General features: G+C 46.3%; 1 protein-coding gene across 19 annotated transcripts in view; it reads right to left on the bottom strand.

Moving 5' to 3' along the window:
- Nucleotides 1-6,614: 6,614 nt before the first annotated feature.
- GLYR1 (glyoxylate reductase 1 homolog) overlaps nucleotides 6,615-22,879 on the bottom strand; it is a 63,864-nt gene continuing 47,599 nt past the window's right edge. For 16 of the 19 annotated variants that reach the window (XM_062626732.1, XM_062626741.1, XM_062626738.1 and 13 more), the window contains 4 exons: nucleotides 22,661-22,774; nucleotides 21,891-21,940; nucleotides 21,219-21,345; nucleotides 19,770-20,659 (listed from right to left, as the gene is read on the bottom strand). In XM_062626732.1, the coding sequence (XP_062482716.1) occupies nucleotides 20,618-20,659; nucleotides 21,219-21,345; nucleotides 21,891-21,940; nucleotides 22,661-22,774 (333 nt within the window). In that variant the 3' untranslated portion in view covers nucleotides 19,770-20,617. Of the gene's footprint in view, nucleotides 7,323-17,466; nucleotides 17,727-18,521; nucleotides 18,647-18,770; nucleotides 18,850-19,769; nucleotides 20,660-21,218; nucleotides 21,346-21,890; nucleotides 21,941-22,660; nucleotides 22,775-22,879 lie in introns of those variants that run through there. The other 3 variants (XR_009966274.1, XR_009966276.1, XR_009966275.1) reach the window with 3 other exon arrangements.

Genomic DNA, 22,879 nt, shown 5'->3' with positions numbered 1-22,879 from the left:
TCTCAGTGAAGAACCTTTTCCTAATGCCCAGCCTCACTCTATTTCCTCGTGTGCTTTTGCTGGTTACCAGAGAGAGGGGATCAGCACCTTCTGCCCCATGTACATGACCTCTGACACTTCAGGATTGCCGAATCCTGTGCAATTTAAGAGATGACTCTTAAAAAAGTGACCAGCATCCATGGACCACATGACCTTCAACAGCAGATTGCCAGGGCACCTGACCAACTTGCTCCTTCAGCTGCCCTTCGTATGCTCTCCCCATCCTCAGTGTTGAAGATTTGCTGGCAGTTTTCCACCTATTATTGATGATTTCAAACTCAGCTACTTCACAGTCACTGAGCCCACAAGTCTCTCTCTGCTTACAAACTACAAATCTAGGGGGAACCTTTCCTAGTTGACTCCCTTAGCACCTGCACCAAAAAGTTACCTTCAACATGCTTCAGAAATTTCCTGGACCTGTTTGTATGTGCTGTGTGATATTCCCCGTTGATGTCTGAGAAGTTAAAATCACCCATAAGACCAAAGCCAGTTGATTGAGAGATATCCCTTAGCTCCTTCTATAATAATTGGTATTGTCATCCTGACTGGGTGATCAATAGTAAACTCCCACAACAACACCCGTTTTATTTCCTTTCCCCTTCATCCTTACCCAGAGGCTCTCAACCAAAAGCCACCCCAGAAGTGTGAGAAGCCAAGAAATGCTCAATCTGGAAACATATTTTTCATTGTAGCTGATGGTAACTCGCAACAGCAAGCTTTATGAGGCCAAAATCTGTAAGCACAAGACAGTTCTACACAAGAGGCTAGGACCTATTCAGTCAAGATCAAGACTGGCAATAACTTGCCACTCCTTCCTTGTTGTGCTTAATATAGTCCAACCAATTCTCATTGCTCATTGAGGGACTACCTTACCTTTCCAATCTTGTAAATGGCCATTACCTTGAGGATTGGTGCCAGGAGTGGCTACCCATTATCCCGAGAATTGCTGCAGACATGGGTGTGCATGCACAGGTGTGTGTGCGCGCGTGTGCATGTGTGTGTGCAGACATACACATGCAGTTGAAGAGCTGGTTGCGAGACCAGGGAAACTGGTCCACCAGAAACATGTAATACATGACATGAAGAACAGAGGTATTCCCCCCAACTCATTATAAAATAGGTAAAGGTACTCACCAAGGAACATCGTCAGGGAGCCATTGCCATGAGGATGACTACAGGAGGACACCTCCGTGAGGACACTCTCTGCTGATGACTACTACAGATCCTGAGAGACACCCTCCATGAGACATCGCCAGGAGGGCAACTCCACAATACACACTCCATGGGCTACCTTCAAGGGGACTCCAGAAGGACGGCTCCACGAGGACACCCACCTCCAACGAACTCTTGGGAGACACTCTGCTCTGACACCAACTACGAACCCTGAAGGATTCCCACCACCAACAACGATGACAGTGGATCCCTGGGACACCGCTGGATCCGCAGTGGTGACTAGCTCACTCTCTCTCTGCACCCTGAATCCTTGCTTCATTTTCTGCCTTTTTCCCAATCTGTCCTATTGCTATCGCCTTTATTACAATAATTTCCCTTTTTCATAATAACTGTCTTTTTGTAATTTGTAATAAACAAACTGTCCAGTTACGGTACTTGCCCTCATTTGTGTCTTAATTTCACTCTTGGGATCACGAACTGAAACATTGTCGAGCACTGGGTTTTTTCTCCAATTGGACCCTGACATACTGAAATGAAATAAATTAAGTCAACTCTATTTGATCTGTTAATTTAATTAGAATTAATTAATTCAAATAAAAGTAAAGAAAATAATCCCACAATCAGCACAGTATTGCTGAGAGAAACATTCAGGTAACACATTAGGGTTCAACAGACAAATCTCAGCCACAACCATTCAATCCCACAGTAGCAGATGACTAAAACAAGTCCCTTGGCTCATGAAATACAGTTTAAATCACAGAATATGTTGTCCTGTATATTTGAGAGATCCAAAAGTACCATGACAGCCCCCATAGCAGATGGCATCTTGGGCTCCCAATGGATTCTGCAGTATGCAGCTTTCTGGAAGGCAGCTGTGGCACCCAGGAGCACTGGGAAGGACATTCCATTTGTCAAGTTATTTACGGATATCTTACATTTGTAAGTAACTTGACAGCTCTCGCTTCTTCCAGATGTGCAGGACAGAGAGCAATTATATTGAACTTCTTTGTTATCTGGATCTATTTTGCTGTACAAGACAGATTCATTGCCATGCAAAGTTAACAGTAATGCCTCAGGCTTTGCCCAGGCACAGAGACAGATGACCACAGCACCTGTTTCAACCCCCAGCCCCAGCAGTAAGCTCTGGCAGAGCCAGGAGTCACACCACCCTGAGGGGAGTGCTGGGAGCTCCTCTGATCCTAAGGGCTGGGTTTTGGTTGTCCTGCAGGCAGAGCAAGACATGTCACCAAGCAGCATTGTCACCAAGGGGTTTTTCTTGGGTAGGCTGGAGCCATCTGATTTTGCTCTGTGTTGTAATGGTTTGGGCAGACTAACATGCTGTGATTTTCTCATGTGAAAGTCTTCTCTCCCTGATATCAAATAGCTTGTAATCACCTTAATTGTACCTCTCTCCCCTAATGTCAGACAGAGACCAGAACTAATTCAAGAGTATTGTCATAGACACGGATCAGCACTTAGCTGGGTGGCTCATGCAGGGATCTGGTAGCACCCCTGGTAAGTGTAAAGGTAACACAGTCAAGGAGGATGTGAGTCCTGGAGATTTCGGCTGGGGTCAGTAAAGTCAAGAGCAAGCAGGCATCTCCACTGAGCATGCAACCTGTCTTCCACATGGGTTGGGCTGCATTCTCCCATGCCTGTTTCTCCATCCTCTCAATCTATCATGTAAATGCTGTGATTAGGGAGCCCTATAGCATGACCTAGCATTATAATAATAGTAATTGACTGTGCTTCATGAGACAAGGGGGGCACAAAATCACAAAATGGAATATATAAACCTTTAGAATCAGTTCTAGGTGATGTTAAGTTTGATGGCTTTGTAACAGTAGCAATGGAAAATTACTGAGTTGCATGATACACTATAAAAAAAGTAGAGTACAGCTACAGAACATACTGAGAATTCTTGTACAAGATAAATCATTATAGTTGACATAATTTTAAGAAAAACAGTCTAGAAGAACAGGACACAGGGATAAGGAGTATCTGGGAATGGCAGGTGTCCAGGATGGGCTACAGTTAAACCAACTGATAAGTAGGAGGACAGGCGGATTATTATGCCTCTGGTGCTAACAAACCAAATAAACTGGTATAAGCATCTACTGTGCATGCTTCAAAGGCTGCCAGAAGTGATGAAGATTGTTGGAAGAAGTAAACGACCCTCAGAGACCACCACCACAATTCTGTACACATGTGGGGTACTTTCTGGAAAATGATGTCATCCATACATAGCCTCATGAATACGTATGTACGCCCAGTGGCTATAAAAGGACGGCTTGTGTGGCAACTGGGGAGACACACGTTAGGAGGAGCTATCCCCCGTGTCTCCTGGCGCCGCAATAAAGAATACCTGCTTGTCAGATTGAAAACTTTGTTGGCAAGTTTGTTCCTGGAGTTTTCTCCGAATCATTCAGGACAGGAGTCACAATGCTTCCAAATGCCTTCAGAGCAATGCATATCAACCCAGGCAGAAATAAATGGTTCCATCTGCTCTTACATAAAGTCCATTGAACAAAAGCATTCAACTTTCAGACAGCAATTATTTTATTTGGATGTCCAGTCAACGGACAAAGAAGCTGTGCTGGGGATACCAGGGCTGTTATTCTGCTTGATATCTCTGGGTGGACACACAATATCTTTACAAAACTGCACTAAGCGGATGAGTTGGGTTTAGCTTCAAGGCCCACATGACTGCCATTTACATAGTCCTGGGCTACTCACAGTTGAGAGTACCAATTGTGTAGCCAAGCACATCCAGGAGCCACCTGGGTTTCACAGGAAATCAGCTTGGCCAGAGCATAGTTTTAAGTTACTTGCATGCAAATTCTCATAATTCAGTGATGGGACAGTTTGTCCCTGCCCCGGTGCCATCATTCACACACCACCTTCACCCAGCCCTCAGGAAAAGGAAAAGGGGGATGGTGGTGATGAGTTCACTTGCCAAGGGCTGGTCCTTCAGAGGGGCTCTGAAGATGGACATCTGCCAGACTCAGTGCCTGGGGGTTGCTCACATTAAGCACCAAGTCCCTAGAGGCAGCAGCCTGAAGCACCACTCTTGGCTGGCCCTTGGGCTGGCCTTGGGCACCACCACACACCACCACACACCAGGACTCTGCCAACCAGTCCTTGCTGCTGTTAGAAGTGGGAGCACTTCATAATTGCAATTACTTTGTTTTATAAGCCAGCTTGGATGAGCACCAGGAACAGAGCGAAAGGTAAAATGCCCTGCCTTAGTGCTAGCAGAGGTGTGCCCTACATCAGTTTTAGCTTGCAGCGTCCCTCTCTCCTCAAGCACCCTTCCCACGTAGCCTACCTACTCCCTATAGGTACCTTAGGGATCTGGCACCCCTCCTCACATGCCCTTCTTCCTGCCCCTCAAGAGGCCCATAAGCACCCATGGGTGCCTCACAGCAGGATGTTACTGCCAGATGTACTGCGGCAGGCAGCTTGCTGAGTTAGTCCAAAGGCACCAAGGCAATCCAAGTCCTGGCACTAGGAGAAGGAGATGAGGATTTACAGCTCTGGGAGCAGCCCAGGGTAGGAAACTGTGAGCTCCTACTATACCTGAAGTCACAGATTTTTTGCCCTCCAGTTACTGACTTTAACTTCATCTTCAATAACATCAAGCACATGAGAGCTGGTCCCACATCTTCCATTTCTTATGCCACTACCTGGGACTGAGCACAGAAGACACCAGCCTCTTCATAGGATAATGCCATCTCAACCCACCCTTCCCTTCATCTCAGTAGTCATTGGTTAACATGGGACCTCCCTCTTCTTGGAAAGCCAGCAATGGTTAAGCTCATGCCTCATGACGGTGCCTCCAGACACAACTCTCCCTGCAAGACTGAGCTAAGACAATCTTCTTGGCCATACAGGCCTGGCATCCCTTTGTTCTGTCGGCTGCAACTGCCTGAAAATTCACACCAGTAAAAGGGTCTAAATGGAGTCCATTGGATAGGCTGCAATTTGCCAAGCTAGATTCTGGATCAGGCCCTCCCAGAGAAAGGCATGTATTTCAAGGGATATTTAAAAACAGATTGTTTAGTGCCATCTAATAGACTGAGGTACTGTAATCAATTCATGCCAACAGTTTTGACACATGATCAATATTTTCCATTAGGGAGCATTCTCCATTAACAGAATTACTTCATCTTGTGCTCAATACATCTTATCTACTGCTCTTGCCCAAAAAACAGAAATGGAAGACACTTGAAAACAACGGAGAGATTTCAGATTAGAGCAGCAGAACCTGGGGACAGGAAGATGTGAGCACAAACCCCTGCGCAAGGCCCCTATGGAGCAGCCTGAAGGCTCGGTTACATTGCATCTCCTGAGTACCTGTCAGTGCCACTGCCTCTGAAAACCACTCACTGAATGTCCAAGCAAAGGGACTGCACCCCTTAGCAAAACCCCACACTGCAAAGAGCTCTGCTAGCAGCAGCCCAGACTCCTGCACACATCCCCAGCCTGGCACACAGCCTGCAGTCAGATGTGTGGATGCTGTGCCAGACCCTGCAGGAAGACTGCAGACACAGCAAGCTGTTTGCAGATTTGCTAATATTAGAACATTACACATCTTGCTTCTAAATCAAGTGCTTTAGATGAAGTGCGCATCCTGGCTTTGTGTTAGACAGCAAAATACTGCCACTGTGTCCTGTACGGCTTCCTGCCCACAACACGTAACCATGATCTTCCTGCTCGTACCAATGCCTCCTAGCTGGCTGTTGCCCCAGCCAATAGCTAAATCTAGAATAAGTCAATCTTAGTCTAATTTTTCCCCAAGTGTTTGGTGCTGTTTTAAATAAAGACACTTCCATCTTTTCCTGACAATTTTAATGAAAAAGCTTTCCTGGGGAGAGATTATTTTAAAGAAGGGGAAGAACTAAACGTACACACTTAAAACAACATGAGTTTCTCTAAAGACTCCAGAATGAGCTTCTGTCCTTGTGCAAAGGACCCAGTGCAGAGAAAGAACAATCCCACTTGCACACCACAGCTTGGTGATGCACAGACTACCTGACAGCTTGGCAGCGCACTCCTGAAGGCTCTCCTTGGCCCTCAAACCCAATAAGCAGCAAATGTCTCTGAAGAGCAAGAGATCCAGCTAGGAGCAAAAGTTTGTTCCCACCAGGGAAAACCACACTTCAGTGGTTATCTTCACCCTTCTGCCACAGGCAGAAGAACTGCACCATCAAAACCAGCTCTCAGCACAATGCTCTCAGGACAAGTGATGCCTTTGAGGTGAGGAGAAGGCCTACCAGAATTCAAATATCTCTGGAATTTTAAGAATATGCAAACATAGTTCCTTAAATTGAAGCACTGCATAAGAATATTATCTATTACACTTGAGCTTGACAGAACAGCACTCAGTCTTAGAAGACCTGTCAATCATTTTGGTGTGTAGAAGTGTGAGGTGAGTATATTTATTACAGTGCACTTTATTAAATTGAAATGTAATTAGATGTACAGCCAGAAGACATCACTTATTTCCTCTGCACAGATAGTCCATACAGGCACCAGACTGACAAACGAAAGGAACTGAAACAGAAAAACATAATAATTGCATTTTTTTCAGGATATTTTACTGTTGGCTAAAAAATACCAATTCCACAGTCAGGAAAGGAGACCACCTGAGGAAACATGAAAAACTGAGGAGAAAGAAAACACTCCTCAAAACAGACTGGTCAAGGAACAAAATGTAAGCAGTTAAGAATGAGCTTCTCCCACCCAATGCATAATAAATGCATACTAAATAATAATAAAAAATAGAAAACTGATAAGGGAAGGAAGAAGATTGCTACAATGAACAGAATTACCTTGATGACCTGCAATACTAGCAAAGACAGGACAGAAGAGTAAATAAATATTTCTGTTCCTCTTGGCAAGTGGTCATAATGTGTTCCTATCACAGGATGCTGAAATACATCCACATTTTCCAGGAACTCTCAGGCCAGCCAACACTGGCTTTCAGTAAATCTTCAAACTCTTCAGAAGATGTCAGGGCTGGCAGAGAGATTTGTAAAGGAACCAGGAGGACACATGTAACTGTACAGCAATTAGCCTGATGCCAACTCAGGAAAATAATGGAAAAGCTGAAAAGTGATTCTTTAATTACTATATCACATGATGGTAAGCCAGAGCTTGTACAAATTACTTCTTACATAAAATATCCACTTGCATTGAAAAATATCAAGTTACTTTGATGAGAGCTATTTTCTATAACCCCACTTTGATTGGCACTGTCTACTAGACCATGCCTGAATGCTTGATTAATACACCAGAACAATATCAGAATAATGCACACTAAGTGGGTTAAAACCCCGTAAAAATGTCCGTGCCACAAACCACAGACAGAAAGGGAGAATCATTGCTGAATGGGTATTGATAGTGATCATAGAACCATAGAACCATAGAATAGTTAGGGTTGGAAAGGACATTAAGACGATCTAGTTCCAACCCCCCTGCCATGGGCAGGGACACCTTACGCTAAACCATCTCACCCAATGCTCTGCCCAACCCAGCCTTGAACACCACCAGGGATGGAGCATTCGCAACTTCCCTGGGCAACCCATTCCAGTGGCTCACCACCCTCACAGTAAAGAACTTCTTCCTTATATCCAATTTAAACTTCCCTTGCTTAACGCATTGCCCCTTGTCCTGTCACTACAGTCCCCTATGAAGAGTCCCTCCCCAGCATCCCTATAGGCCCCCTTCAGATACTGGAAGGCTGCTATGAGGTCTCCACGCAGCCTTCTCTTCTTCTCAGCCTCTCTTCATACTGGAAGAGCTCCAGTCCCCTGATCATCCTTGTGGCCCTCCTCAGGACTTGTTCCAACAGTTCAATGTCGTTTTTATGTTGAGGGCATCAGAACTGTACACAATACTCCAAGTGAGGCCTCACAAGGGCAGAGGGATCCTTCATCACCCATCTTGTCTGGCAGGCTGGCAGAAGGCAAGCATTTGGCATTTCAATCTGGCTGAATATTGACTTGCGTTGAAAGAGACGCCCCATTTGCTGCTGGTGTCTCAGACCTAGCTGGAAACGGAAGTTGTACACACTCAGGCTGAAACCAAAGAATGCATTTCTTTTACCAGGCAAAACCATAATCGTTAGAATTGGGAGCAAATCCTCCACACTAGCAGCAGAAATGTTCAAGCTCCAGTCAAATGCTTTCTCAAAGAAAAGCTAAAACCAGCTCAAATGATGGGGCTTGCAGGAACTTGTGCAATCCTAGGCATGGGGAGATGCAGCGTGATGCTGAGTTATTCTGACCACCTCCCACACTGGCTCCAGCATTTTGGAGGTGGTGTTTGCTCTAGGACCATAAATCATTTTTGCACTCAGAGGCATGTGAGGCTCAATCTCTCCATTTTCACCAGCTGCTTAACCTAGCTCTTCCTCATGTCTATTTGCACATATGTAGCAACTCAGCATATAAATGCAGCATTTTGCCTGTCACCCGTTCAAGCTTTCAACCTCCCCAGCTAACTTTCCATCTGCCTGTAAACCCATCCAGTTATCTAGCTGGCCATGTGGACAGATTTATCCAGCTCTCATCTGGTGCCACTGCCCCCACCCCAGCTCTCACAAACAGCGTCCCAACAATGAGACATAAACTTCATTCCTATCTCTGGGCAATGAATCATCTCACATGAATATCCTTCAGGTGAATCATTGACCCTCCTGATAAGAAGCCAAGAAGTTAAACATTCATTTGCCCTGCTTCTACTCTGACACCATGATTTTGAGTGGTGGTAGAATTTGGCTCTAATTAGACTGTAGGAGAGAGAAGCCAGGACACTTTTTATGTCCCGCTGTTCACAGCCATCAGGACAAGCAAAACACCTTCTGCAAAGATTACCAACACACAGAACCAGTTCTAGCTCCCACCTCAAATATGCCATATGGGTGCCTGTGCTCTCCTGCACACCTAGGTGCTCCCTGATCCTAAGGTGTTGCACATGTGCAATGAATCACTGAGAGGACAGCCAAGGGACGGTCTCCATGTGCACCCATACACAGCCTGGATAGAGAAGACAACACATCCTTACTCATGACAGACCATCAGTCCTGCAGAGGACCCTTACTCTATGTGGAAAGATTCGAATTGATACTGTAGGAGCTCTCCTCATCCCAATTTGGACAAAATTTCCCCCCAGATCTTATTCCAGGTAGACAAGAAGCATCAGATTCTAGCTGCAGCCCTCATGCTCCCTCCTTCAGGGTGAAGGTACCCTTGGCAGTCTGGTGTCAGCATGCAGTAGGGATGAGGGTGATACCAGCCTGTGCGACACACAGCAAAGTTCCCTGCAGCAAGTGTAGCACAGGCAAAACTGTGCTCTTGCTTCTGCCAATGATTTCCCCATGGGAAAAGATGTCTCCAGAGGAGACAGGAGGAGGTGGAGGTGGTGCAAACTCAATTCTCACTGTACAGCCAAGGCCAATCAATGAGATCTTCCCTCTCATTGACCAAATCTGGGAAGGAAGTGGATGTCTCCAGGAGATGATAGCCCACCGTGTTTTGGGAATGGTTAATTGAGGGACCTTCAGTAGAGAATAGGTGGTTAGGAGACTACAGCTGCCCATAGCAAGTAGCCATCTGCATATGAGTCTCTGTGTGCAGGGTACTTGGATTTGAAGCATTCTTATCCCCTGGGGCTTCACCACAGCCCCTGGCTGATGGAAAGGAATGGGTCCTTTTGGAATGGTGCGTCTATCTCTTTTTCAGACATCCCCAGGCACAAACAGGACCCAGAAGGCTGCCCAAGTTTCTGAGGACTCAGCACCACATCTGCACACAGTCTTACCCATTGTACATGACTCCCATGCCTCTTAATGCAAGGACAGCAGCAGGACCAGCCAGCAATCCTTCCAGATCACTAGACAGGAAAGAAATCTTACTGCGTTGAGGTCTGAGCCTTTCTAATGAGCCTCCCGCACTCAAATGATCTTAATTTTTCCTCAGCTTCTCTCTTACCAAAGAAGTAGCAGCAATAGTATCACTGAAAGAGCACCCATAACAGTCTCTTTCCCACTTTGAGTGGGGGCTTGCAAGATCTTGTTAACATTCCTTAGTCCTTCTGAACACTAATTATTTTGTTGAGTCAGAGCTCAATCTGGAAACACATGTGCTTTATTAAAAATAGAAGGCAGCTGTTTCCAAACCACAGAAGCACGAAATGAATGCCTAATACTTTACCTAGTACATGCTTTGTCAGAGCATTCCCCCACCTAAACAGACATTGCCTCTCACCAGCCATCCCCCAAACCTCCAGATATTCAAGCACTCTTTAAAGGCTCTGCAGTAGGCCTTCCCTCTTGACCCAGCTTTTCCACTGCTTTAACACTGCCTTGTTGGCTTGCTGAGACACCAATAGCTCTGTCCTGGCTAAGCCATAGACTGAGGATGTGGCCCAGCACTGTCATATTCAGGCAGAGTACATATGAATTCATGTGTTCTGCCAGGATTGAATGTTTACAGGAATAAAGCCAATGCACATCTCAGCCTCACACCTCCTTCCTGGTGCACAGGCCTGTTGCTGATTGATGCTCCATGGGAACAGGATATACTGGGCTCTTTCTAGCTCCAGTCCCCAGGGACGCACATGCATCCTCCCCTGTATCCTGAAGCTGATTACACCATCCTGCCATGATCCCTCCATTCACTGGACTACTGTACAAGAATCAAGCAGGGACAGTCTCCTGGAAATAAGCAGCAAACAGGTTTCCCTCCCTAGTGCCCCACCCCAGGAATGAGAGCCAGGTCCTGAAAATGGGGGACACAAGAAGGAACAGCAGCTCTGCTATAGCAAATACCTTGAGACCTGGGCATTTGCTCTGCCAAGCAAGTTGCTTTCAGAGGCAGGAGGCCATATATGAACCTCTGCACCACCTCCTCACTCCTGCTGATGATCACGGATATGGGACCAGACAGGCATGAAACTACACTTCACTGTGACTCTATGGAGCAAACACCCAGCTGTCAAATCAGCTTGCCTGCTGCCATTTCAGATAACACAGGCACTGTCAACCTGGGGAGTGGGGGGTAAGAAAAATCCTTTTCTCAGTCCCCAGGCTTTCTGTAAGGAGGCACAGGCCCCATTCCAGGCATCATGGGAAACTGTGCCCACGCAGCATTAAACATTCCTGTCTGTGAGCAGCATCCTTTAGGACTACTGTAGTGCTTAGTAATATGCATAAGGTTCTTACAAGGAACGTATCTTTGTAGCCTTGGTGGAGACCACTGTGGTCTGAATTTCAAAATTAGTTTTGTGCCTTTTAATATGAAACAACATGAGCAGCAGGAAAGGCAGAAAACATTATCAGGAAAGGGGGGAAATAAATTGTGGCAGCTCCTGTGATAATGGGAAATAAAGGGTTAACATTGTGCCTGGTTGCTTAAGCAGTCGCTGTGCTTGGTGAAGCAGAACTGTAGGAGTCAAAGCTGCTAGAATGGTGAAGCAGAATTGTAGGAGTTACAGCTGCTAGGTAGAATTGTAGTAGATAAGATTCATAACTTAATATTTAAGACATTCTTCTTCAAATAGTATCTTTAGAAAGAAAAGGAACAAAAGATAGCCAGAGTAACAAAATTTACAAACTTGACAAGTTTCTACTTTAAGATACATAAAACCGGCTTGTACCAAACCTGAGGTTTGGACAGGAGCCGAAACCCTATTGAGTCTGCGTGAAAGCAAGAGGTTATTCGCAGTGATGAAGAGGAACTACAGGCCTTCATCCTCACGACCCCCTAACAACCACCACCAGGAGGCACTGCGCAGGCGCACCAATGGGACGAATGGCATAAAACTAATTGTAATACTAGACGGGAATAGGTTTTGCATATGTATTAGGCGTGAAGCAATCTCATATTTAGGTAATCATATGTGATATAAACAGAGTGGCAAAGGGGGGCACGCATGCTTTTGGAGGAGAAACCCCCATGCGCCTCAGCGCTGAATAAAGCATGCCTACTTTACAGCTAATGAGTTGTGGAGTCAATCCGCGTATCACCTCTACAAGAGCAGATGGTAAAGGGCTGACTAGCCAGGCCTCCAGCCTGGTCCCTCCGGTTTGACCAGCCACATAATGCTGCTGGTAATCCCAGCCTGCACTAGAAGCCCCTCCTTGGAGGCTGCTGTAGGTGTCTAGATGGCTGGAAAGGGCTACCTGCAACTGGGTCAGGACTCCCACTCCACAACAAGTGGGTCCTGGAAGCCCCTGACCCACCCCATGAAATCTGCCAATGGGCAGCTGGTGAGAGGCTGATTTGCTGATAAGGTGGAGCACGGACACCTTGACCCCCTACTAAAAGCCCACCTCCTGCAGTGTCGTGGGGCTGAGGCCGGTTTGGCACCTGGCTCCCGTCTCCTCGGGGCCGGACCTCCAGGACCCGCAAGCCTTTGCCTGCGGGGCTGGGGCTGGGGCTGGGGCTGGGGCTGGGGCTGGGGCTGGGGCTGCACCTCCACCTCCCTCGGGGGCCGGCCCCGCAGCCGCGCTCCAGGAAGCCTAGCCCAGCACCGACACCCGATTACGCGCTGCTACTCCGCTGCCCGCCGCCCAGCGGCAGGTGGGACAGCCAACTCTGTCCTGGGCTTCCGGGAACGGAACATGGGGCAGGCAACGGGGTGAGGCCAAACACGGCTAACGGGGAATGTGGGAGAGCTGGCAGCGCCAGGCTGCAGTCTGGGGACGTTCCCTTCTCCCGGGTACCCGAGGCACAGCCCGTCACTCGGTCTGAGGCTCAGGACAGGGCAGCTGGAGCCAAGGCTGCTGCACTACTGCCCTCTCCCACCTGCAGGCAGGACGCGGCTGCTCTGGCAGCCACAGGGGCTGGGGTCAGCATCTCCATGCTCCTTTCTCCACCCATTCCTCCTGCAGCAGAGACAGCCAGTGCTTCCAGAAACCTGGAAGCCCTTCCTGTTGCCATGCACCCACCCGGCTCTACAGGCTTGGTCCCTGCTGACCAGGCTGTGGAGGAGAGATGGTGCCATGCTGATAGCCTGCATCTAAAGCAGCTGCATGAAATGATGGCATCTTTTTCCCGACTGAAGTGTTGCCATGCGCTTGCTCTAGTTTGGGCAGTGTTACCCACCCTGCAAGGGCAGCCTTAACTCAAGGTTCACAACCAGGGTTATAAAGACCACCTTGCTCCCGGGCGATGGCCTGAATCCTCTAGTCAGGGACCAGCAGCACATGGCTGCATCTCTCTTCCAGTCTCCCTTGCTGGCAGGGGTAGTCTTGCTGCCCTACAGGTCTATAGGTCACTCACCCAGATCAGCTCTGAGCAGAAATTGAGATGATGAGCCAAAGCCCAGACCTGGAAAATGAGATCCAACACTTCCTGAGCCAGCTGGCAAGAAAAACATTCTTTGAGACCAAATGGGCTATTGCTGCCTTTGCCATCTTCCTCGTCTTTGTGGGTGAGTGGATAGCTCAGCATGAGGCATATGCCAGATAGCTTCTCTAGATGCTGGGCTTGGCAGGCAGCTGCCCTAATACCAGCAACTCATACAGACCCCAGCAGCACAGCCCTGGAGGAAGAACACAGAGTGCGGCCACTCCATTTACATTCAGCAGGCAAGGGCAGCAACAACAGCAAAGTACAGGGGCCCAGAGGAAATATATACCCTGTGTAACCTCCCCTGGTCGCAAGACCACTTTCATAGCTATGCCACTACCTTGCCTAATGCTAGCACAGATCAACCTGTCTGGGCTCGGATGGCATTTGTGGGGTTGCCATACCCTGTGTGATGTACATTACTTCACCCAAAGTGCTGCAGTGCTAACCAGAAAAAAATGGAAGCACACAGCCAAGAGGGTACTTGTTGAAATGCAGGGTGCTAAAAAGGAGACACGGAGGCTAATACCAATGTAACTGCCCACTTTTCTCCAGGGACTGTGTTTCTGCTGCTACTCCTGGCACTGATCAACTGCTGCTGCAACTGTGATTCCCCAAAACAACGCAAGGTGATAAAACCCAATCTGTTCACACAGGAATGATCTGGGACACACAGGATCTCTCAAGGCTGCAGCCTGCCCTGCAGTATCTTTGTTGCTTGTCATAAGTGGGGAGGTTCATGGAGGCAGAGGAGAAAAGCGGACAGAGCACTGGACAGACCCTGCTCTCCCCTGCAGAGACACACTCCTGTCTCAGGAGAAACACAGCTGAGCCACCTTGTGAGGACGTTCACACAGGGAAGGTGATGGGCAAGAGAGAACAGGCCTGGACATGCTTGGGTAGGTGGAGACATGCCCAGGAGGGAGGGAGGTACCCGAGCTGGATTAGAAAGCATGGAGACCATTTTAATTCATGTGTTCATGCATGTGCAAACTCATTCCTGTCCTCTTTAAAATGACACATCCTTTTCCAAAACAACTAGATTCCCAGAAGCAAAGTGGGCATAGACAACCTGGCAATACAGCCCTAAACCCACCTCCACCTCATGGCTGGACAAAACTGTTCTTGCTGCTTCCCTCTCCTGCTCCTACAAATCAGAATCTTTCCCTGAGTGCCGAGGGCTGCTCAGCCACTTCCATCCTCCTCTACATGGCTGAATGTGTATCCCTTACATGGTACCTGCAAAGCCATTCTAGGCTAATACACCCACTTGAGTCAGGCCACTCCACAATCCCTGTAAGATACAGTACTTGCGGGCAGACTTTTCAGCTACAAGCCACAGATCATCCTTTGCTACTGCAGCCAAAGTGGAGAAAAGGAGTTCCCCCATGCAGAGCCAGTAGTCAGGGGAACCGCCAGGGAATGAGGGCAAGGAGAAAGATTGCTTTCCCTCCAGCTAGAAGCTGGAATCCTTTTCCAAGCTCACAGTTGATCAGCAAAAACATGCTGTGCAGCATCCTCACACTAAGATCCCTTCTGGGATGACTATGAAAGAATGACTGTGAAAGAATGACTATGACTATGAAAGAATCATAGGCCCAGCTATGATTCTTTCAGGGGTTTGGGCTCTGGCCCTTCCATTACAGGCTTAATTTCCAGCAGGAATGAAAGTGAAGAACAGCTGGCTGAACACCAAATCACAGAATCAACCAAGTTGAGGTTGGAAAAGACCTTTGAGTCCAACCATTGTCCCAGTGTTAGTAACAAGTGACATTGTGTGTTGAAACAGTAATACAAAGAGAAAAGATGATTATATTTAAAAATCTGTTAATCAGTAGAGGGGTTTTATGTATTAGGAAAGTTTAAGAACAAGCTGAAATTCTTCTATTGTGTATCTTAGTTACTTTATAACTAAGCATTACAATGGTAGCTGTAACGATAAGCAATTAACATAGCCATATATGGGAAAGCGTATATGGGTGGATTTAGGGGAGTATTGTGAAACTCTACTGAAGCAGAACTCACGAAAGTACCAGGAGTAGTCAAGTGAAAATAAGAGAATGCTGGCGTCCACATAATGGTTGGGACATGTCCAAGGAACAAAAAGTGAACAGGACAAGCTGAGGAAGACTTCTTCCTTCATCCGAGGAAGACTCCTTACTTCATCAGGACGACCACCAGAGGGGGGCTGCGCAAGCACAGAAGAGGCTGATGTTGTAATAGACTGATGTGGCAATTTTTGATGCATATGTATTAGTCAATGATGTAATCTGTGTTGAATATGTATTAGCTACAAAATTCTTAGTGTATAAATTGCGAGCGCTATGTGACAGGGTTGAAGCCAGATTTGGGCGCGTGCCCCTGGTTTCCCAGTGCTGCAATAAAGCACCTCATATAACCATTCCGGTGGTTATGTGTCAGTTCTTACGCTAACACCAGCACTGCCAAGGCTACCTCTAAACCATGTCACTAAGGGCCTCACCTACAGGGTTTGTGAATACTTCCAGGGATGGTGACTCCACCACTGCCCTGGGCAGCCTGTTCCAATAGCTGAACACCCTCTGTGAAAGAAATTGTTCCTAATATCCAGTCTAAACCTCTCATGGCACAGCCTGAGGTCATTTCCTAAAAGGGGCAGTGTGGAGACAATGTTCTCACAGGAGAATGGATAATCGGTACATAAACTCTGAAAATCCTGAAAGATACAGCAAGGCCATGAGAGGCCCGAAGAAGCCTAAACAAGCAAGATAAGAAGCAGCTGGATTTCACCGAGTTAATGAGAACTGTGGAGTGTTGGCAAGCTTTTGAGGTCAAGTTCCCATACCTGTGTTTAACCAATTATATGCTAGTTGCAAAGGGTCTTCAAGACATGTATCCAATCATAATATGCCAAACCACCCTAAGTGCATATAAGAAATAGTATTTAAGGGGTTAAGCCTCTGTAATAAATGGCTTTTTGTCTGATCATATTGATCTCTGACTGAGTCCATACACATTCTGCAGCAGGGCAGCACAAGGCTCTGAAGATGCCTCAAAGCACAGCCACAACATCTGGGAACCTTTTTAGTCCCTGTAGAGACATTTGGAGCATGTCACCAGTGAGCCAGCTTCCTTTATGCGCTACATCAACTTTAGAAACAATTTACCTCCCTCTTCCCAGGGGACACAAAAGCATATGGAGACGAAATTGCTCTGTGCAAAGCAGCAGTGGCTCCCTCCTCCCTATAGCCTTTGTAGAAGATGCTTGGGGCACCAAAGAGAAAGTTGCTTCTTCATCCTGAATATTAGCAATGCATCCAATTTGAAAAGCATCACCCCCTTAGCTAGCATCCTTCAGTCCCAAGTAGAGCCAGGTTTTCAATTGGTACAGTCCCTCTGTTTTAGGATGATGCTTTGTGTCTCCCTAGATGATCCCATGATGGGGCAAGTCACCCTTTTTTGCTGGGACATATACAAGAACAAGAACGGTCTGATTCTGTCCAGAGAACACCAATTCCAGAAGGCAATACCCTGAAAGGCAGCAAAGCACCTACTTGTGAATAGGAGTGGTAGGTGCATACCTTTCCAATGTTCCTATCATAGCTGGAAGGCAGAATTAGGCCAGGCATGTCAGGTGCAATGCCAAGCAAGTCCTGGCAGTGGCAATACTTGAGCAGACTGGCATCAGCACACACAAATACCTGCAGTTTCAACTCCAGATCCAGGAAAAAATTACTGTATCTTTACATTTAGCCTTAGCTGAGCTCAGCAAGTAGACTTTCTTGTCTGCTCAGTGCAGAGATGCTGGGTGTGGGATAGTGCTCACTCTCTGGGACTACTCTGTGGACAATGCAGAAAGAGCTGGCTCAGACTGAGATAAGAGACAGTCATAAAATAAACTTTATTACTTTCTTACTACTCTCCTGCTGTCATTAGCCTGCTGCAGTGATGTTGCTGAAAGATGCCCAGCAAGTGTCTTCTCCATCTTAGTTCAGGCAACTAATTCCTTCTTGAAGGGCACATAGAAGCTGAGTAGCTGAGGCCCATGGACCAGTGTCAGTTCCAGAATCAGCATCGTCCAGGCAGCAGTAACTCAACTGCTAGACCCATCAAAAGCAGATAGCGAGAGGATCTAAGCAGTAGACCACTATCCCCTGAAGACCAAGTAGAGATTCCCTGGGAAAAAGAAAGGTGCCCCCAGGAAAGGTTTCATTCATGAGAACTATAGCTTCCCCAAAGGAAGCTGCTAAAAAAACAGAAAATAAAAACCCAACCCAGGAAAAGGCAGTCTATTTCATTTGGCTGCAGCTGCACAGGAGTGTGTGCGTGTGTCCTGGGCTCAGCTGCAAAAGTTATTTTTCTTCTTCTTAGTAGCTGGTACGGTGCTGTGTTTTCGACTTTAGTCTGAGAAGAATGCCAAGCAGTCACCAAAGACTGTGGCCCACAGCATGTATGAGTGGCATTTGCAAAGGGAGGGGTGGGCTGTCAGTAGTTATTCCAGTATTAGTCTCACTGGGCTGCAAAAGCAGAGCCTTTAGGGCCTTCTGCACTCAGAGGTTTAGTGGGGAAAAAGAGAGAGACTTTAAAGTCTTTTAATCGGTGGACCCTTGTTTTATCTTTCAAATCAAGGGGTACCAGCCCAGGGCATTGGGCCAGCCTCTCCTGCTGAATGCAACACAAATTGCTGTTGCTCTGTTCTGTAACAGTAACCTCGTCAGTGTCCTGTAGCAACTAACCATGTCACCCAGCAGTCCTCCAAGACACAGCATCAGAGCTGTGCACCACAGCTGGAATAGCGACAAGTATTCCATTTTGCACACTCCTGCCCTCCAGAGCAGAAGAAAACAACACAGACTGGGTTGCAGGCTACATCCCCATCAGCAGGAAGCCGAGTTGGAGAGGATGTGGCAACATTAATTGGACTGCACACACTAGTGTGAATTAAAAAAGGAGCCTCTTCAACACCCAGGGTGAGTTAAAGAAGAGCACAGACAGCTCCAGAGAGGTTTATTAACTATAAAAATACTCTCTTACAAGAAGCTGTTAATGGTGAGCAATTCCACCTATGCACGAGCACTTTCTAAGTGGAGAATGGTCTGGAACAGAGCAAGGGTTGGTAAATAAATACTCAGGGTCATGACCACAGCTAGTCATAAGGCTAACTGACTGGAATCAGTAATAAGTCTGCTATTGCATCAGCCCCCTCTCTACCTTACTTACATCTTTCATTAGTCATTAACAGACATATTCATCAGTCACAGCCTGATATTCATTTGCAGGTTCTATTACCACCTGCAACCTGTAATATTAGCATGCATTAGACCAAGCGCAGCACGAAGTGTCCTCAGGGAAGGAGGCTGCATCAGTAAGAAGGCGGGCACTAACCTAGTCAGGATCCCCGCAATCTCACAAAGGGATGGAAAGGAACATCACACACAACATAGGCCACATATGCCCAGAGCAGAGGTCTATGGAAAAAAAAAATAAAAATGCACCAAACAAACCAAACCATAAAAAAAACCCCAAAACCTCAAAGCAACATGCCTATCTCTTAGTCTCCATCCTTGGAGCTATTCAAAACATACATATATATGCATATACATATAATATGGTCTTGGGAGACCAGCTTTGGGTGACCCTGATTAAGCAGGGGAATTGGAACAGGTAGACTGCAGAGGTTCCCTTCCAAGCTCAAACATTCAGTGTCCTGTCCTTTTGAACACAGTGCTCTCGACAGCACTTGGAAAACACCAGGTTCCTGGTGTTTCGAGGAGGTTGGTGAGCCTGCAATCTTCACCTCAGCACACACGTAGGCGCCTTGGCAAGGTACTTTAGTGAGGAAAGCCACCAGAAACACAGGCTGGGCAGACCTAGCTGGAGCCAAGCAGGACACAGGTGATGCTTCCTCATCACTTAACAAACAGCTCCATGAGCTAACCCAACCCAGCCTCAATACCTGCAGCCTCTTCTGAACATGACCATCAAGGGAAGTCTGAAAAGTACTTCAGGCAGTACTTGGGTGTCACTGGACCGAGGCTACACAAACTAGGCCAAGCCTTCAAAGAGCTGCTCAACTCTACCCTCAGAGACCACTACTCTCCTCCCAGTAAGACAAATAGTAATCTAGCATGCATAACTAAGAACAACCACTCACTCGTAAGAGAGCACATAATCTTTGATACTCTTTCATTCTCAGCACTGACAGCCCACAGGAACATGGCAGGTCTGATTATCTTTATTTTACAGTTTCCAAAGCCAAGAAGGATGAGTTACATAGTGTAGCATCCATAGGTAGGCAATAAATTGTAGAACTGTAATAGCCATGTGCTACTCACTTTGGGTTTAATAAGAGGATGTGAGACTGCACAGCTGTGCTCAAGGTATCAAGGCAACTCCAAAGGCTGGCAGTGAAAACAAGATACTAAACCTGGAAAAAAATAATTGGCCAAACTAGCGCGTCGGAAAAAAATTATATTATCACATTAATGCCAGGGGGCAGGAGAAGGTTTAAAAAAAAACCAAAACCCAACAGACTATCCCCAAAGGGGAATCAATAGCATGGACAGAACAGACAGAAGAGGGAGAAGCTTGGGGCTAGTCATAACCACATCTGGACCAGATCACAAGAACATATTTCACTGCAAGGAAATAATACACTTTTCATGGTGTGTTAAATTACGCTGTCTTCACCCCTTCCCAGGCAGCTCACAGCCCAGCAGTTAGTTTCAGCACTGTGTGCAAATACAGTTAGTGAGAGTAGTCCACAGCTCCCCATCCCCTGTAATGGACTAGTGTAAGTAATCAGAGGCTTGGAAAGTGTAAGCAACACAATGCATGTGAGAACAAAGACAGAAGCAATCTCTTGCCAACGACAAAGCATTGCTCGGTGACCTGCTTATGCAGCAGTCCCAAACAAGCTGTGTCTCAGGATACAATGACCCTACCCTACGGAGAGCCACAGGGTAGGTAGTGAACCATAGCACTCTTCAGGCTGACCTGGGCTCAGCTGGCATATTTAAAACAAAGACACTGGAAGTGCTGTAGAGGCTTGGAGACTTCACAGAGAACTAATATGGCCTGTAGTTCCAGTAACTGGAGAAAACAGAGATCTGGAAAGGTAGAAGAAAAGCAAGTAAGTTCCCGTATCTTTTGGGCCACAGCAGAAAGAGCATATAATGCATGCATGACAATTGAGCTTTACAGTCTTACACACTGCAGCACTACACTGCAGAAAGGCAGATGTGCTGCTGTTGTCAGTGAATAGGCTTGGAGCACAAAGTTACTTGCTCGAGGTGGCAGCCAGCTCAGCTGCAATGCTGATACTGAACATTAGTCTGTTGGAATCTAGTTTGCTGAGGTCTCCATGCCTCCTCTCCTGTAACCTGTCATTTTCTCACAAAATCAGTCTCATGACTGAGGACACAAAAGCATCTACCTGCTCTCACCTAGTCACTAGTTCAGGAAAGACTTCTGCCACACTACTACACTTAGCCCAGCTGGCTGTCTGCTAGCCAGTGCCAGTCAGCTCCCTGGCTCCAAGAACATTGACTCATCACTGTTTTCAGTTTATATGTAAGTTGTACCGAATAACATCACATCAGAGTTTTAGATCCGAGGTCCTCTCAAAACCCAAAGTTTAAAACAAAGCCCTTTTTCTAAGGCCATTACCTTATCCTTCAGTTGCTGGCAAAGCTGCAGTGAAACTGTGAAGAAGACAAGGGCATCATTTAACCATGGGACAACACATTCCACTTTATGGACATGGCTGACTTCATACCGCTGGTTGCCAAACTCACTGGAGTGGGGAAAAAAAAAAAAGAGCACAGCTTCGCACACAACAGCACAGAGCATAAAAATCAACTGTTGTCTGTTCTCACAGCGGAGACTATTATGATTTCTACTACATTTAAAAGAAAAACTGGCAAAGTTAGAGAATACAAACTCTCAGTCTACTTCTGACCAGACTTAAGAGTTAAGCTAAATCTAAGAGTGTTAAGTTAGAAACTTTATCAGTTTTCAGAGAAGCACAAAAGACAGAAATGCAAACAGCAATGCCAGTAATGTTCATTTTGGACACCTCTCATCTCTAGACAAACTCATGGTACTGTATAGATGGACTGTATCTCGAAAAGTCGCATCTTTAAGCAGGCCTTTAAGACCAAGTCATTAAAGAAGCACTGTTAATGGGCACCTGCGCTTTCACAGGCACAGCTACAGCAAGTGACTGCATAGCTGCTTCATTTAACAGACGCTACTATTAAAACTACATACAGCCATTTGAATCTCATCCTCAGCATACTCCTACACCTGTTACACAGCCCTTGTAGTGACTGTACTTACAATATGGCTCCAGGGTTGTGTAAAATGGACCCTCCAGCAAGCTTGACATTCTAGAAGAGAAGGAAAAACATTTAACACTGTAAACAAACTATCTAGAAGGACACTTAAGGTTTGCATTTTCAGTAGCCTGACATCAAGAAATGCCTATGCTGTATCTGCCTGAATACTCCATTCATAGGGAATCCATAACATTTGATCCCTTCATGAAAAGGGATCTACACAGTCACCAAGTCCATCTTAGCTAACAAAAGTAAGATGAGAAGATCCAGAAGAAAAAGAGACTTTTAGGACAAATATCCTTACAGAGGAGTGCATTTCATAGAGCTTAAGAGTTTAATTCTGTTTTCACAACATACCACGCTGACCCAAACACAACAGGTAAAGCAGAAAAGTATCCATCAAAACTGTTCAGAAAACCAAAGATGCTACTTTAATGTAAACTGCAGTAATACAATTATGCCTTTCCAAAATTACACAAAATTATAAATTATTTTGTAAGATAAAGCATTACTTGGCAAAAAAATGCCAAAAAAAATTACTGGTTTTCTCCAGAGCACCAATATTTTCTTCTGGGTTAAGTGTCCATGCCCCAAACTAGATTTAGAGTCAGTATTCTGTCTGCAGCAGATATAAACACAGACACTTCACAGCAGGTAGAGTCATTTCTGTATCATCTTCTGCATACCACATTGCACCATGTAACAGTGCATCCTCACAGTGGTACATAGGGAAGGGTAAATAAATTAAGCTTAAGAGATAGCAGGTGTCACCTTGGTTGTGCCGGGCTGCAGCACATGAAGTTGGTAGACAGTCAGGCACAGCTTATTGAGGTTAATATAGAAATTCACAAGGATGTCTGGAGGCAGAGCAGGAGTGAACATTTTCTGGTGAGAAAATAAGCAGTTTCTTTGTCAATTAAAGGACCATTATTTCTAGTGCTGGGAAATCATTACCTTTTTCTAAGCCATACTACAGTTACAACATAGTGA

Source organism: Pezoporus occidentalis, unplaced genomic scaffold (genome assembly GCF_034315485.1).
Source record: "Pezoporus occidentalis ecotype Australia unplaced genomic scaffold, CSIRO_AGI_Poc_V1 ctg297, whole genome shotgun sequence".
Taxonomy (NCBI): domain Eukaryota; kingdom Metazoa; phylum Chordata; class Aves; order Psittaciformes; family Psittacidae; genus Pezoporus; species Pezoporus occidentalis.
This window is presented reverse-complemented; position numbering and strand designations above follow the sequence as displayed.